Raw genomic sequence first — 17,570 nt, 5'->3', positions numbered from 1 at the left:
AAAAAACTTTTTTATATTAGTTCTCGGAAGAGGAAGCTAATTGCCGATCAGTATTGCAATACAGTCAAATACCCATCGATAAAAGTCAATAAATGATAAATCAAAAAATAAATATAACCAAATGCCCATCGATAGTCAACATATAATAGACAGATAAAGTCAAACGACCAGCAATAAAGTCAATAAATATATAATAAACAAACACTGCAATATAGTGTTGCAATACAGGCAAGGAAGCTGTTTCCCCAAGAAGTTCAAGGTTAGCATCAGCTTCAAACTCACCTAAGCCACATTAAGATTTTCAGCCTTGCAACTTCTCAAGATTTAGACCAAAATGCATCTACTGTACGATAACCTCTTCACTTTCTTTTTTTTTTCTAGAATGACTTTGAGATGTGAAGCGAGATGTTCGTTCCCACACGCTCTCGCGAACACTAAATAACTTTATTGTAATTTCCTTGTTTTGTTCTTCTCATAACCTCTAACACAACTTTTCAGTCATTAATAAAGCCAAAAACAAGATCATGAGATTTTAAACGAATTTAAACAATTCAAAAGTACGAATAAACTCAAATAAAATCACAAACGAAAAAAATAAAGGAATGGATATGTTCGCGAATGAAAGGAAATGAAAATGGAATTAAATCAGGCGTAACACAATAAAAAACACAATTTACGAAGCATAATGATAAAATAAAAAATCAAATCACCTTTAAGAGAACTCAGACGGGCAAAAAAGATCATAAAAAGGAGAGCAAAATATAAAAGTCGAAATAGCAATAAACAAATTTTAAAAATCAACAGACAAACAAATAAGTAGATATAGAAATAATATTAATAAAAACAGTGAAATGCAAAAAGCGGCGAGTGATGCAAACTGCTTTCGGGCGCGTTCGATTCTGTATCATGTGACTTCCTTTCTCTGTCCTTCCAACCTTTTTGAAGGCCCTTACGAAATGTTTTGAGTCATTTTGGTTCTATGTGCGTGAGTTTTTTTCGTGGTTTATCTCATTTCCTTTACTTTCGTGCTATCTTGTCCTGAAGCATTTGGACTATGTCCTTTTGTTTTGTCTCTATCAGTACTCTCTTTCATTCTCTCTCTCTCTCTCTCTCTCTCTCTCTCTCTCTCTCTCTCTCTCTCTCTCTCTCTCTCTCTCTCTCTCTCTCTCTCTCTCTCTCTCTCTCTCTCTCTCTCTCTCAATCTTAACGCTTATTAAATCCTCTATGTATCACAATTATAATACATACACTCCTATTTCTCTCCCTCTATTTTCTCTTCTCCCCATCGTCTTCATTCTTATGCTTTCCCTCCTCCTCTCCCTGCCTTCCTTCTCCCACTCTTCCTCCTTCTCCTCCTCCTACTTCTATACCTTGTATCTCTCTCCATTCTCCTTTCTATTCCAAAAATGACCCACCGTTTCCCCCCAACACATTTGCCAACGTTCCTTGCATCTCCACCACAACTGCGTCACACTCGAGCCACTTGCCTGCACGTGGCGGTCATTGAAAGACACGGCAGCTTCAGGTCCGTCGGCACTTGGGCTATGCCGGTCAGAGTTGCTGTCACGCGAATTTTATCACTGTTGAAAAAAGGTTGTTTTTTTCAGAAGAGGAATGCGATAATGATATTTTATATATGTGAATGATATAGGTAAGGATGGAGAGATGGGAATCATAATAATAGATTAGAGCCACGCAAAATAATAATAATAATAATAATGGAGCAACATTTTGAGGATTTCATTCGAAGCATCCCAAAGTTTTTTTTTTTTCATTTCTTTTCTCATTGTTGTGTTTTACATCAAATATGAATTAGACTTAAACTGATTCTGTTGGTATCTCAACTGTCTTCAGGGAAAACTGGAAGACAAAAAAAAAGAAAGAAAAAAATCGTAAATCAAGGTCATACTTGAGGTATTCACACAAACCCAAACTTCAAATTGATACTAAATATCTACATGTCAGAAAAACGCTACACAAATCAGACTTTTCGTTCAGATATCTTTGACATCATGCTGGAAATTGCATGAGAAGAAGTGGCCATTCAGCTTCAGAGGCAGAAATAGGAAAACTTTTACATTTGGATTTCTGGAAACCTAACCTAGCTTGATTCCACCATGCAACCGGCACAAGCATGGTGTAATATCTCGTACCTTTAGACCATGGCGTTTAGAGAAAGATGGTGTTATATATGTTTTAATGGAGGCATAACGCATATTTACATTCCTGTAGAAAAAAAAGATTGATTGATTTTGGCAAAGGAAAATAGTATTCTCCATCCAGCATTATCTTGTACTATTTTCTCATGTTTTGTTTCGTATTTTCTTGTCTCCACCCTCGGTCATATAGTTCACCTCCCTATGGCGTTCTTTCAGTGATGTTTCCCACAGCTTCCTATTTCTCTTCCTTTACCTTCTTCTTATCCTCTCTCTGTCTGTCTGTCCGTCTCTCTCTCTCTCTCTCTCTCTCTCTCTCTCTCTCTCTCTCTCTCTCTCTCTCTCTCTCTCTCTCTCTCTCTCTCTCTCTCTCTCTCTCTCTCTCTCTCTCTAAATGAATAAATATATGTAAACACATATTTATACATATATGTGCATGTGTGTGCGTGTGTGTGCGTGTGCGTGTGCGTGTGCGTGCGTGTGTATGTGTGTGTGCTTGTCCGTCTATCTGTGAATGTATGTGCTACTGGATATACAGAAGTGCAATCCACGCGGATGTGTTTTTCAAGAGTCATCGAGAGATCTTTACTTTGGTGAAGTCCATGGATGTCACTGTACATGTTGTAAAACCGTGTTAAAATGGCGATAGAAGAGAGACAGATAGATAAATTGATAGGTAGATAAATAGACAAATATGTTGATAGATAGAAAGGTAGGTAGATAGATAGACAGACAGATAGATAAATAGACAGATAGATAGATAAATAGATAGATAGATAGACAGGAAGACAGATGGAGAGAGAAATAGAGTGAGAGAGAGAGAGAGAGAGAGAGAGAGAGAGAGAGAGAGAGAGAGAGAGAGAGAGAGAGAGAGAGAGAGAGAGATAAAGATAGAGAGAGAAAGAAAGAAAGAGAGAGAAGAGTTCTCTCTCTCTCTCGTTTCAACATGCAACACCTCAAAGCCTTTTGCGAGAAACAGGAATGCTTCCTTTATCATATCTTTCCATGTCTACCGGTACAGAAAGAAAGAAAAAATGTGGTCCTTTGTAGATAACGGTTTCCACAGAGTACCTAAATACCAAGTTTATTGACCGATCAATTTTATGGAAGAAAACGTAACCAAAACAAATTAATTTCAACAACGTGTAGATAATCTCACAAAGAACAATAACTAAATGCATAACATCCGTCATGAACAAGAATTATACAGAAAATCCTCTAGAAAAGTCATGTGAATATGTGACTCAGCCCACAGCCGTGATTCCCCCATGCCAGGCGTACAAGATTTTTCTCGTTAATTGAACAAGTGAAAACGATATAGGTTATTATGGTTAGGGTTTTGGAAGCCGAAGAATTCATATATTGTTCTTTAGTATGATCTGATTTAGATAGGGTCCATTTTGTTTCGAGTTTTAGGTTGCAGTACGACTAGTTCCGCTAGAGTATAAATACAGGAAAACTCGAATGCTTGTGGCAGTCCGGGGTAAACATTAGAAGGTGAGGTATATACTACTTTACATCGAAATACTCTTTGTTCTAATAACTTACCAATAATTCGATAATGGTGTTAATTATGTAGTATAGATACTCCATTAGAAGTTCCCGAAGAAATAATCAAAGTCAGTCATTTGATATGTAACAAAACGACACTGCGTCAGCAAGGAAGTGCGCAACAAAGAACGTCATAATTTGCAGATTCTTCTTGGTGCCAAACACCACGAATAAGACCTCAAATAACATACTGAGGGGAAATCAATCGTATATAGAACGCCCGAGATACAAAATCGGTCAAATGAAACCAGGAAAAACCGAACTCCAGTGACATTTGTAGGTCATTAGCGTCACTTCAACATATGAGCATTTTCCTTCTTCTAAATTGACTTTATTGTTAATATCAAAACTCCGAAAGTTCTCAGATATTCTTTCATGTAAATAGTACCCCAAGAAAGTGCCCGATGCCCAAGTTTTGAAGTGTGGGAGAGGTCAAACGAGTTTTCATTTTTTTTTTTTTTTTTTTTTTTTTTTTTAATCGTTTGTGTTGCTATGGGCCGTTTTCACGACTTGTATTCAATGTTTTCTTTCCCTTCGGTATAAACAGGGTTATACTCGTGATTTTGAATATCAATGATGAACATTTAATGTACTAAGAAGTCGGTAAATCATAATATTGTTTTTTTTTTCTTTTTCTGTTGACGCATGGAATCCTTATCAAATATCGTGATTATCGGCTGTCAGCTTGTTTTTCCAAAGGCTTATCTAAATCCATTAAAAGACAAAGGTTTTCATGTCATACTGTTCCATCCCTTCTCTGGAACGTGGCATTTTCAGTACACATTTCCCAGCCAGTTTTTAGATTGACCAAAATTGGCTGATAAAGAAAGTAACAAAGAGAAAGTATGTTGCCAGTCCCATAACCCAGTCAAAGATTGAACTATTTGGTTAATACACAATGATTATCTGGGTTATGAATGTGAGGGACATAGGCAGCTTGTTTGAATCTGTATGAAAATTATTAGGGGAGGGTTAAATGGCCATCACTTCTTGTCGTTCAGTTGTGTAATTCTGAGAAACGTGTCTCGTTTTAGTCCATGTGGATATGACTACTTTGAGGGATTTTTTTAAAGCAGGATTATGTAGTTAGAATGTTACTAAATGTTGAAATGGAATAGATGGCTCCCACTTTTGCTTCTGTAATCCTTTTTCATCATATGCCATTGTCTTTTAAAGTATACTTTAAACTGGCTTTGATCCCTAGGAGTGTGGCAGTCTTGAACTTTTGTGATGGACTTTTCAGAAAATAAAAATAAAAAAATAAGATAAATAAAAAATAAAGCCAACTCCCACACACATTTAGGATAGGTAAAGTTTTGATTAATCATTATAGAAACGATTACCTGGGCAGGTCTGCTAGAGCTTCAAGTCAGAAAGTGTGTTTTGGAGCTGTATTGGCCATTGCCAGAGCACCAACAGGATAAGTGCCTTTTTGTAGGGTGGAGCTTCATTGATCTGTACTGACTGATACTTGGCAGTCTAGTGTACAGTACCATTTTTGTATTCCCTTAATAGAAAACCTGATATACAGAGATTGCAGTGAATACCATAGAAATGATCAATATTTGCTTGTGTAATGTATGCCCAGTCTTCATCTCTTTTCTTTATCTTCGTCTTTCCTTTGAGCTTCATTATATGATTCATGGGGTTCAGTAGACCTTTTCTGGCCAAACCTTTTGTGTCTTTCTCCATCCATATATCACCACTCATTTGCTATATCCCTGTAAAATGCCACAAACCCCCAAGGGTACGTGTATACCAGGTTTAACAACACCACTGAACTTTCCAATAAGTTCAGGTTGCCTTTGCACATCCCCAACGACTACACCCTGTATAGTATAATTGTGATTTATTTGCTAGACTTTTTAATGCTGTTTATGAAATCTGCAGTAATGACCTAGTTATTTTTGTGTGTGTGTGTGTGTGTGTGTGTGTGTGTGTGTGTGTGTGTGTGTGTGTGTGTGTGTGTGTGTGTACATACACATTTTTATGATGAAATGATAATTATTATTGCAATATTCATAACATGATTATGATTTAATTTGATTAAAGTTTGTTGCCCAGAGCAACAAAGAAGCCAAAAAAGCCTTGACCATTTTGCACCCAGCACTTACAAGGAAGCAATTTGAACCTTGTGTGCACATTCATATATTCCTCCTAGTATTGGTATTCAGAATTTGTCTTTCATAACCTTGCTATGCATGCTTTGACTATTGTATTGTTTTTGTAGTACCATTAAAGGTCCTCATTTTGCAAAGCAAATTTAGGATTGTTTTTGCTGTAATATAATTGTAATCTAAATTCCAAATTTTAGGCAAGAAACTTCATGCTTTATTTCTTGCACACTTGTGCATATGTACATAATTATATCCATAATTCCTTTTGTGTATGCCTGTGGTACTTTTAGTTGATATCAAAATTGAATATTAATATTTTGTGATTTTTTCAGATGAAATTCTTGAGTGTAGCAGTGCTTGTGGCCGTTGTGGCATCCACATCGGCCGTGTCCTTTTTCTCTGTTGTTCTGGAGGAATGGGAGTCTTTCAAGGTAATAAGTCTTATTTTTGTCATTGAATCTACACTTAGTAATCAGTTGATATTCACTCATTATATAATCACACTGTCAAATGCCCATGTGTTTCTAATTATTTGGTATTTTATATATAATCTATTATTAGAAAGGCTATTTCATTTCACATTCCCTTGCATTCAGGTGAAGTGGAAATGTCTTTTTCAGTTGAATTCATTTATCCATGTTTCATTTTCTGACAGCTTGAACATGGCAAGAAGTATGACTCAGAGGTCGAGGAGTCATTCCGCATGAAGATCTTCACAGAGAACAAGCACAAGATTGCCAAGCACAACAAGGGCTTTGCTATGGGGCACCATACTTACAAACTCGAAATGAACAAATATGGAGATATGGTGAGTGTAGTGTATGGTAGAGGCCTGTATTGTTTGGTTTATATATATACTGTGAAATAACTTGACTAAAAACTAGAATATCAGTCTCAATGCAGAAGTGATGACCAGGAGCTAACAAATTTATTTCACCACCTTCCTTCCTCTGCAGCTCCACCATGAGTTCGTCGCAACCATGAACGGATTCCGTGGAAACCACACTGGGGGTTACAAGAGCAACCGCGAATACACAGGAGCCACCTTCATTGAGCCTGATGATGATGTGCAGCTGCCCAAGAATGTCGACTGGAGAACCAAGGGAGCCGTCACACCTATCAAGGACCAGGGCCAGTGTGGCTCTTGCTGGGCCTTTTCTGCTGTGAGTTTTTTGAGAGTTGCACTGGTTTTTAGGGTTTGTGCATATTTTTTTCCTATAAATTCCATTACACATTTTTTTGTTGTTGTTGAATAGTGTTCATTATGACCAGTGCAGAATAAAGAATGTGTCATAATACTTGAAGTGTATTCAACTGGTTTTGAGTGAAAATGCATATATTTCTACAACTGAAACTGGTCAGATGCATTTCTTGTAATGTGAAGATTTTTTTTTTTCTTCTTTTTTTTTATTATTATTCATATATATATTCTTTTATTATTTATGCTTATTGTTATCATTATCATCCAAATAAATACTTTTTGTAATGATGTGAAAAACCATTCCCCGACTGGTACCTAATCCCCACCAATTGCTTTTCAGACTGGTGCATTGGAGGGTCAGACGTTCCGCAAGACTGGTCAGCTGGTGAGCCTCTCAGAGCAAAACCTGGTGGACTGCTCACGCAAGTTTGGAAACAATGGCTGCAACGGTGGACTCATGGACAACGCCTTTGAGTACGTCAAGGAGAATGGTGGCATTGACACTGAGGACAGCTACCCATATGATGGAGAGGTAAGGAACAGAATGGAGGGATGCTTCTTTGAAGGGCTTTCAAAACTTTCCTCATTTATTTTGTGCAACAAAGTGGAAACTTTGAAATGGTACAGTATAGAAATTTTAAACTATATTCTCCAATTTCTTGTAATTTCTTGAAGCTTCTCAAAAACTGAAATATTACAAAAATCACCTAGACAAGAGCCACAGTACTTCCAAGATGCTAACTGTAAACTCTTAACAGGATGAGAAGTGCCATTACAACCCCCGTTCTGCTGGTGCTGAGGATAAGGGCTTCGTTGATGTGCGTGAGGGAAGTGAACATGCACTGAAGAAGGCTGTTGCTACCGTTGGCCCAGTATCTGTGGCTATTGATGCATCTCATGAGTCATTCCAGTTCTACAGCCATGGTAGGACCCTTTTTTTTTTTTTTCTCTCTTTTTCTTTCCATTATTGACATTGATATATATTTATTATTTTTTATTATTATTATTATTGCTATTACTATTACTATTATTACAATTTTAGTTAGTACCCATCTCTTTTCTCTGTACTTTTCCTTTTAGCTTTTTCTTCTCTTTTCATTTCTGTCTAATGTAGCTTAGACTGTTAACACCTAATAACTGTTGGAAGTAGAGCTAGCCCATCATAATTGTTACTATTAAATGTATAAGGATAGATTCAGTCAATTTATCTATGCCTTACCTTGCATTAACTATTCTAAACTTTCGTGATCTTAGCAACCATTTGACATAGCAAGAGACACCTTTTTCTAGTGTGTAAAATGAGTCGCTCTAAACTCCTGTGATGAAGTTAACTATATGTGAGATCTTAAAATTCAGGGATGAATAGGGCCATTTGATTAAAAAACTGTTCTCAAATCTATTTGCTATGGAGAAAACTGTAGTAAGTTAGAAGGGTAGAAAATGGCATAAATTACTTAGAATTTTACCATAGTGGGGACCTAGTGTAACGATATCTAATTTCATATTTGAAGACCAGGCAATATTGTTTCATTGCATTTGGCTTATGTAGGGACAAATCCTAAACTCTATATTCCCTACAGGTGTGTACATTGAACCAGAGTGCTCCCCTGAGATGCTTGACCACGGTGTTCTTGTTGTTGGCTACGGCATTGACGATGACGGCACAGATTACTGGCTGGTCAAGAACTCATGGGGTACAACCTGGGGTGATGAGGGCTACGTTAAGATGGCCCGCAATCACGACAACCAGTGTGGCATTGCCTCCTCCGCCTCCTTCCCTCTTGTCTAAAGAGTGAATAATGTAAAAGATCATGAAGCCACAGTTAATGTTTACCCTAAATAATTTCTTTCCCTCTTTCTTGTGGGTTAGTGCTCTCAAAACATACAACAAGCAATACTTCTGAATGTGAGCACCAGGTTTTGTTGTGTGGGAGTTTTTTATACAGAGAGCACTATGTTCTTAAAAGAAAAGCAAAAACCCCATAGGAAATTTGTTTACTCGTCTTCATCACCATTTAAGAACACTAGATTTCTTGAAAGAATGATAAAAAGAATTTCACTATTTAGCTGTGCAACCTTTTCCTAGGAGTGAATTTTTTCTAATTGACCTGCTCCCTTCATGTGACAAACAGGTTAGGGCTTTTTATTTTTGTATAAGAATTGTCTTGTGTCATAGCATCTAGGAGTGTGAATCTTCGCTGTTCATTTCTCTTACCTGTAAGTGTTAATGTGTTCGTACGTGCATTTACATTTGCTGCCTCATTTGGGGGGAAAGGCTCATTAGCTACAAGGTTGTGTGGGAGCAATAGTTGTACCTCTCCCCACCAGGTGAAAGGATTGGTCTCCCGTTAAGAGTTTACCCATTGCATTAAAGGGTTTTCTTGAGCCTTTTTGTCGGCCAACATCTTGCAAGGCTTCATAGGTACGTTTCTAGAAATGAAATGTCTGATCCAGGAAATTTGAACAGGAGGAGTTGTGTATCAGGGAGTACACACCTGTGATGATAAAATCTGCTATGTAGTTTTCTTAATAAATATTTAAAAGTTATCATAGTTTTGATATTCCACTATCAATATTTTAACCTTTTCAGTTGTATTTTTTATGTAAATGAATATTGGCACAATTGTCTGTCTACTTCAGGAAGAAGTTTGAAAATATACAAATAAAGCGCATACAACACTAGGCAATCATATAAAATCTTTTATATAGAAAACATCAACTTCAGACTTTTATATCAAATTTACCAAAAGTAAGAAATCTAGACTTTTAATGATGTTTGGAAAATTGTCAGATTCAGGAATGTAAATCTTGATCAGTTTTAGATAATCAATGTCAGTCTTAATTATACCAGATAACGGACTAATCCCATACTCTTTGTTGACGTGGGGGAGGGCTTAGGGGATGTAGACTGAAGCTCAGTGAAGAGGACTATCCCTGCCTTGGCCCTTAACCCTCGTCTCAACTAACTTAGCATGTTATTTTTCTTCTTTCCTTTTCCTTCTCGTGTTTTCCTCTGTCCACAGCCTCAAGTATGAGAGCTGTGCTGAAAGTTGGAAGGACTGGCTATGTCTGCATTGAATGGCTTTCATACTCCATTTGCAATTTCCTCTACCCTTTTCACTATTCAAACCAACAGCGTTCTACAACCTTTGATATCTATCATATTTTGTCCAAATGTCAACTCTTGTATCCTTTTTGCTACCATACTTCACAATTCTATATGAGCTTGGGCTTCATCCCTAAGTCACACCCTATTGCTATATTTTGAATATGCTGTCAATGACCTTAGAACTTGATGCAGCAGAAATTTTTCAATAATTACATAAGTATTCCAGATGAATATGTTACATAGTAGAAAGAAAATTAGATGTGTTAGAAACGCTACCAAGGTTTATTAAAAGGTTTGATGTTTCAAAATGATCCTCGATTTCATGTAAACACCTAGTTGGTTATATTGTTTTCTGTATGCAAGCTTAAAAATTGAATGTACGTTAAATATTCCAGTTAAGGTAATTATAGACATTGAATATATTTTATACAGAGTACCTGGAAAATTTAAACATTTCTTTCAGAGAAAACCTTTAAGGATGCAAGTCACAATTTTGTTAAGCTCTCACAATTGCGGAAATATGTTCTAGTCATCTTGAAACCTGCTTAGTCATCATGCACACTCCTTTTATCTCATTCATAAACTAGATGTCATTCATTCCTCTCCTCAAGCCATGTAATCGAGATGTGTGGTTTGTTTAGGTGCACTGAGTAGTCACGTTGCAGGTTAATATAACCTTATTTAGACCTCTCTGTGAATGCATTCAATTGAATATTACTTGAATGTATAGGCCCCCAATCCCTTGCCCGCTGTTGTCGTGGGGGGGGGAGGAGGCTTAGGAGACGGATACTGAGACCCAATGCAGGGATCTCCCCTGCCTAGGGTCTCTGACCTCGACTCAACTAATTTTGCTTGGCCTTTTCTCCCTCCAGTTTTTTTTTTTTTTTTTCAATTGTTTCCATCCCTTCTCCAACCTCTTTCTGAAAGGCTGACTTTTTGCCAGTCCTGAACGGCCAAAGGGAACCATGGGCACTGTATTCCCCTGTTTTTAGTTTTCTAGCCCTTACTGTTTATTTCCCCAACATAGTCAAAGCTCCCCATGGACAGTAATGAAAATGTAATACCCTTATTAGGGGCAATGAGGCTTGTTCCTTCATCAAATAGCCCCACCAATTCAAACTCCCCAGACTCCTTTGACCACGACTCTGAACACTGAAACTACTACCCACTCCTCAATACCTACTGGTGCATTACCCACCCAAGCTGAGACTCAATCTCCAGAAGACATTCCTACTCTCCCAACTTCATCAACTTCATCACTTTTACCACTACAACCTTCTTCGTCAAACACCCCATCGTCCCTTATTACTACCTCACAGCCTTATTCTCCATTTTTCCGTAATACTACCCCCCTCAACAACACTCCCTCTTCCACATGTCCCCGTCCTTCTACCACCACCAACCCAGCTAAATGGGACCGATTTTCCGTGATCCCCCCTACAGGTCTTTACTCAGGCAACACTTTTCTTTCAACAATGCCTCCAAAAGCAAGAGGGCAGAGTCCCTTTTCGTACCCGACCCTATCGTTTCCGTCTCGTAACAGACACATCTGAAACCGAAGCTATAGCATTATCAAATCTAACTGATCTCTCTGGCAACTCCACTCCTGCAGAACATCATCCAACTCTTAATACTTGTAGCGGAACTGTGTCTATCTCCTCAGCAAGCTGCCCTATGGATATCGACTGGTCAGATTGTGAAGAATACTTATTCGGCTGCCCTAAGACCATGATGTGATATCAGTACATTGCTACTCCATTCCTCCTAGAGGTCATAGAAAGAAACCCACCAACATTGCCAAAATTACTTTCCGTACACATGACCTTCCCTTCCGTATTTACATTGGAGGACAATTCCTCCCTGTTCGACCATACCAACTTCCTCCCCGTCAATGTCAAAACTGTTGGCGCTTTGGCCACCCTGTCAAACACTGCCGTTCCACAGATCAATGTCCCCTATGTGCCCAACCCGGTCATAACCGATCAAACTACTGCACAAACGGGCATGTGCTAACTGAGGTGGCCCCCATAATGTATTCTATAGAGGCTGTCCCACTTACAAGTTTGAGTCTGAGGTAGCAACTCATACATAAATGGCCTCACTCTGTGTGAAGCCAGACAGGATGCACGCCGACAAGGTTTCTCTCATACTCCCTGCTCTAGTAATGTTGCTCGCTCTGCCCTTTCCCCTCCACCCCAAGATGTTCCTACACCCTCCCCTATACCTACTTACTTCCCCACTTCTACATTCTACCTCCCCCAGTCAAATTCTTTTGCCACTCTAAATCCAGACACTCAAATCTCAAATACAGCTCCAATCTCAACTACAGCGCTAACACCATTCCCCCACGTTTAGTCAGACTGAACGTTCCACGCCTTCTTCCCCTACCGCACACTCACCTCCATCTGCCTTTGCCTTTATTCCTCAGACACCAGTCTCCTCTTCCCCCCTCATGAGAAAACCTTCGTCTCACAGAACTCTGCAACCAACTCCACTGCAGAAACTATGGAAGATATTCAGAGCTATATGCTTGTGACACAAAATTCCACAACTCATGCTCCCTTCACACTCGAAGGGACTGCCGATATCCATTCCCTTCCTACTCATATTCCACCAACACCCCTTCCTCCTACTCCCTCTCAACACAACCTAACCCCCTCATTTCCGCCTACTACCGATATCCATCCTTCTGATACTACCGATATCCATCCTCCTACTCATATTCCCCCTCCCTCCTACTCCCTCCCAGCACAGTCCATCCCCATAAATTCCAACTACCGATATCCAACTTCCCGACTCCCATCCTCCTCTTACTCATATTCCCCCACACCACTTCCTCCTACTCCCTCCCAACACAACCCACCCCCTCAACTCCAACTACACTACATTCTCCCTCCCTCCATCCCCTCTATCCCTTTCACTCCCTCCTGGATACACACGTGAAACCTATATGTAATTCCCTTACCTAGACCCACCATAGCCCATTCACATATCAACTCATTTATACGTCTTTAACCTTTCAAGATTACTCTAGATAGTTGACACAGCAACTATCACCCTTTAGCCCTCTTTTAATATACTTAATATACCATTAACCATTCTCAATATTCACACAGTGAATAACCATAACTTGATGCTTTCATTCACAATTTTTATACAGTGAATAGCCTTAACTATGATTACACTGTAGATTAAAAAAGAGTAAACAAATGATTATGATCATCTGTTGCCTTTGCCTCCAGAGATAAACAAGAAGAAACGCAATATATTTGTTCATCTTAAGACATACACTATTTCTATTAATCGCATTACAGCAAAAGTGCATGGTATCATCTGAAGAGAGTACTGACATGTTAGATTTTAGTTTTTCACAAGTTCTTGCAGTTTGGCCATCATGTCGGAGGTGTCAGCTAGATAGCAACCGCTGATGGAGTTTAAGACGGTCGTCTAGCAAAGAAACTCGCATCGCCTCTATCTGCCGCCTAAAACTCCATCAGCGTTGCCATCTATCAAACACCTCAGACATGATGGCCAAACTGTAAGGTGTAGGGGTGTAGAAAGCTCGTCATCTTCGATGTCAAGTCCCTGTTTACGAACGACGGGGCCATCAAAGCTGCAGAACGACCATTGGCAAGAATGGACGAGGGCGAATTACCACTGCAAATAGACGATTACATCAGACTCATCTGTCTCTGCGTGGAGTTTGGCCCGTTTGAATTGAGAGGACGTGAGTATGAACAGATCCAGGGACTTGCGATGGGTTCAGCACTTTCAGCAGTCCTTGCCCAGCTGTTCATGGAGACCCTCCAGGCTGAACACTACCCAAGCATCGTGGGAAGATACTTGGTCTGGCTCCGCTACTTGGACGACATCCTCGCTGTAGTACCAACCAGGACGAACCTGTCGGATCTCCTCCATACAGTTCACCACAGAACAAGAAAGGAATGAACAGCTCCGTTTCCTGGACACCATGATCCACAGAAGAGCTGATGGCCCGATATTTTCCGTGTACAGAAAACCCACCAATAAAGATGATTTCATTCATTATTTTTCTGCCCATAGTAAGAAGATCAAAGACCTGAGTTCTTGGAGGAGGAAATGCAACACGTCTGCAACACCTCCATTATCCTCGCTCCATGCTCACCTACCTCCGACGCAAGGCCGAGAAGATCATGAGCAGACCGAGAGGTGAAGACAGAACAAGACTCAGAGAATAATCATCACCCACTCGGAATTGACTGAACACCTGGAGGCCCTAGTGGGCCGCACTTTAAAGATAGCTACGTCTTCAGGCAAGAAGATCGAAGATATCGTGAGAGAAAGAGGTCAAACCACAACAGACCCCTCATACATTGATACATTATATATTACAGTGGCCTATGCTTCAGACACATAGAAATGCAGAGATAACAGGTTTACCTGAAAAGGCTGTGTGGATGATTAGGAATGGTCAGGTATTCGAGATTTTGAAGAGGTACAGGCAATTTGCACCAATATCATAAACATGCCTCGCAAATATGCGTAGGCCATCCTGCTGCTGAAACTACTAATGTCTCCTACTTTGCTGTTGATGACTGGCGTATGTTAGGCTTCATTCTCTTGAAACACAATCATTCCACTCAGCAACTGATTCATCTCTTCTCCGGGATTATAATTATATATTGCTCGCGCATATTTTTTGTGCGCTGTATTTGATTATGTAAGCCCAGGAGGGGACTTATCTGGATGAGGGTGGGAGTGTTATATCACCTTGCCGATATATAAACCAATGACTGAATTCTTGTAATTCTTTATAATTTAAGTGTTGTATTTATTCTTAAATATTATTATACCTAAGTTTTGTATATGAATTGTGAGACCGCACAGGGACTTAAGAAAAGGGTGAGGATAACCTGATTTTCCTCATCCTTTTGAGATGTAATTTTTCTTGTCTCAATAAATGTGTCAAAGCCAGCCAGGTGTACTGCATACCCTGTGGTGGTTGTGATAGTCTACATAGGTGAGTGCACGAGGATTGCACAAGCAACGAATCAGCCAACACCGCAGTGCTCTCCAACGTCACTACACGATAAGCGCCTCCAGGCTAGTACAGTGGTAATGTGCCGTCCTCTCATCCGAGGGGTCGGCGGCTCGCGCAATTGTCGCTCGGAGGTTACTGCTGTGGCTGGGCACCGCGGTGGGTAAGGACTAAGCTCTGTCGCGTCAGCACTAGCTGACACACGTTGATCGAGTCGACATTAGTCGGCACAGGCCGGGCGAGGCTCAGCTTCGCATATCGGACTTATCCTTATCCTTACTCTTGTCATGTATGCCCTGACGAAGCATTAGCGAAAAGGCCTTCGGCATATTCGTGTGTATTCTTGTCCTTCCCTTCGTTGTTCCTGTTGCTATATATATATATATATATATATATATATATATATATATATATATATATATATATATATATATATATATATATATATGCACACACACACATATATATAGGTGTGTGTGTGTGTAGATAACATACCTATACCTCATCTATCCTCCAACCTTTCGACTCCCACTCTCCCTAAGTGAAGTGTTTGCTGACATCACTCCTCCTGTTCCCCTGCTCCCCTTCCTCACACTCCCTCCTAAACGATGGCGTCCCCATGTTTCTTCATCCACTGTCTTACTGCATGTAGCTCGTGACGTCACGACGCCTATCTCTTAGAAATGCACTATACTCTTAATAAATTTCTGAAATTTGATTTATATTCAATGATACCAAAATAATTGTTTATTAAAGTTTCGTTCCTTATATGGAAATACTTGTTACGTCCATACTTGTGCCTGCGCAGCCATCCACCGTCAAATTTGACAGTTCGCTTGTCAGACTCAGTTTGCATTGCTCGTTCCTAAAGTGAAGGTTATTTGCAGTTCTACTTTTGTTCCCGAATTATTTCCCGATATTCCGGTGAAAACGATATCTTAACGAAGTTACTACGCTATCGGTCATAACAAGAAATTCATTGAAATACAATAACCGTGTTCCAGCTGCAGAACTACGTCAGGGGCGTCCGTTGCTTCCCAGCCACCCGCACTTCAACACTAAGGTAAACTCAGTTCGTATCCTTCAAATGCATAGTCAAAAGTGGCGATCGGGAGGGGGTCCGTGGGCAGCGCCTCCGGTAGCGAAAATACGGCGATGGGGAGGGTGTCCGGGGTCAAAACCCTCAATAGGGAATCGGGGTGAGTGCGGGGATAGGGAAGTACGGCGACTGGGAGGGCGTAGCTCCCGGGTTATGAAGGTTTTTGGTTCAAACGGCTTTGTGGTAGTTTGTACATTTATGATGTTCATTCGCTCCTCCGTTCACGCAACGCTGTGTCGAATCTGCCGTGGCCAATTTTTTTCTGGAGTGTGTCTATTTTCCACTTTCGTTTGTTTGTTAGGACACCTACTATGAGCGAAATCTCCCTCCAAAAAACGGAAGAAAGAAAGAACGATTCACGGGGCTCCCCAGAAAATTTGTGGCTTGAGTCGGGTACTCTGGCGGATGCAGTCTCGTTGTAAACATTTACCAATTATTTTATTAGTATTAAGAATAATGGAATATTATCAGGCATGAATTTTACGGTGCTCACTGCTTGTTCAGTCTCTTACCTATTCTATTTATGTACTTGTGTGTGGGAAGGGGGGGGGGGGCTTGTGTGTGTGCATTGTATAATTGTCAGACAGGAAGGGCATAGCATTAGCGTTTGGCAAGTTGATGGGCAAATAACAAATCCTTTTTATTTGTTTTTATTGAGAAAAGCAATGGTACTACCACATACATTTTTTCTCACCATGTGTTTCATTTTGATGTTAATTTGTTTTTGCGAGTATTGTGCAGTATAATTAATTAAGTTAAATTAATTAAGTGGGGGTCCCGAATCCCAGAAAGGTCGCAACATAATTTTGAGGTGTCATGAGATACTGTAACCCCTCCTCCTCTTCTTGTTCTTGTTCTCTTTCTTGTTCTTCCTCATCATCATTATCTCCTTGGTCTTGGTCTTGTTCTTCTTCTTCTTCCTCTTTTTCTTCCTCCTCTTCTTCCTCCTCTTCTTCTTCCTCCTCCTGCTTATCTTCTTCCTACTCCTCCTTATCATCTTCTTCCTCTTCTTCTTGTTGTTCTTCCTCCTCTTCTTGTTCTTCTTCCTCCTCCTCTTCTTGTTCTTCCTCTTCATCCTCTTCTTGTTCTTCTTCCTCCTCCTCCTCTTGTTCTTCTTTCTCCTCCTCCTCTTCTTCCTCCTCCTCCTCTTATTATTATTATTATTATTCCTCCTCTTCTTCTTCCTCCTCCTCTTCTTCTTCCTCCTCCTCCTCTTCTTCCTCCTCCTCTTCTTCCTCCTCCTCCTTCTCCTCCTCCTCCTCCTCTTCTTCTTCTTCCTCTTCTTTTTCTATTTCCTCCTCCTCCTCTTCTTCTTGTTCC

General features: G+C 39.9%; 1 protein-coding gene across 1 annotated transcript; it reads left to right on the top strand.

Moving 5' to 3' along the window:
- Positions 1-3,555: 3,555 nt before the first annotated feature.
- LOC113825585 (cathepsin L-like peptidase) lies at positions 3,556-9,572 on the top strand. Its single transcript, XM_027378420.2, has 7 exons — positions 3,556-3,653; positions 6,157-6,255; positions 6,480-6,632; positions 6,781-6,987; positions 7,366-7,557; positions 7,784-7,949; positions 8,606-9,572. Exons 2-7 carry the CDS (start codon positions 6,157-6,159, stop codon positions 8,812-8,814), a joined length of 1,026 nt encoding a protein of 341 aa, XP_027234221.1. The 5' UTR covers positions 3,556-3,653; the 3' UTR covers positions 8,815-9,572.
- The last annotated feature ends 7,998 nt before the right edge of the window (positions 9,573-17,570 follow it).

Source organism: Penaeus vannamei, chromosome 14 (genome assembly GCF_042767895.1).
Source record: "Penaeus vannamei isolate JL-2024 chromosome 14, ASM4276789v1, whole genome shotgun sequence".
Classification (NCBI taxonomy): domain Eukaryota; kingdom Metazoa; phylum Arthropoda; class Malacostraca; order Decapoda; family Penaeidae; genus Penaeus; species Penaeus vannamei.
Note: the sequence above shows the minus strand (reverse complement) of the source record. Positions and strands in the feature narration are given on the sequence as shown.

Coding starts and splice junctions, on each gene's coding strand:
- LOC113825585 (XM_027378420.2), top strand. CDS start 6,157: ATGAAATTCTTGAGTGTAGCAGTGCTTGTGGCCGTTGTGGCATCCACA. Junction 6,256..6,479: donor AGGAATGGGAGTCTTTCAAG/GTAATAAGTCTT, acceptor ATTTTCTGACAG/CTTGAACATGGCAAGAAGTA. Junction 7,950..8,605: donor ATTCCAGTTCTACAGCCATG/GTAGGACCCTTT, acceptor TATTCCCTACAG/GTGTGTACATTGAACCAGAG.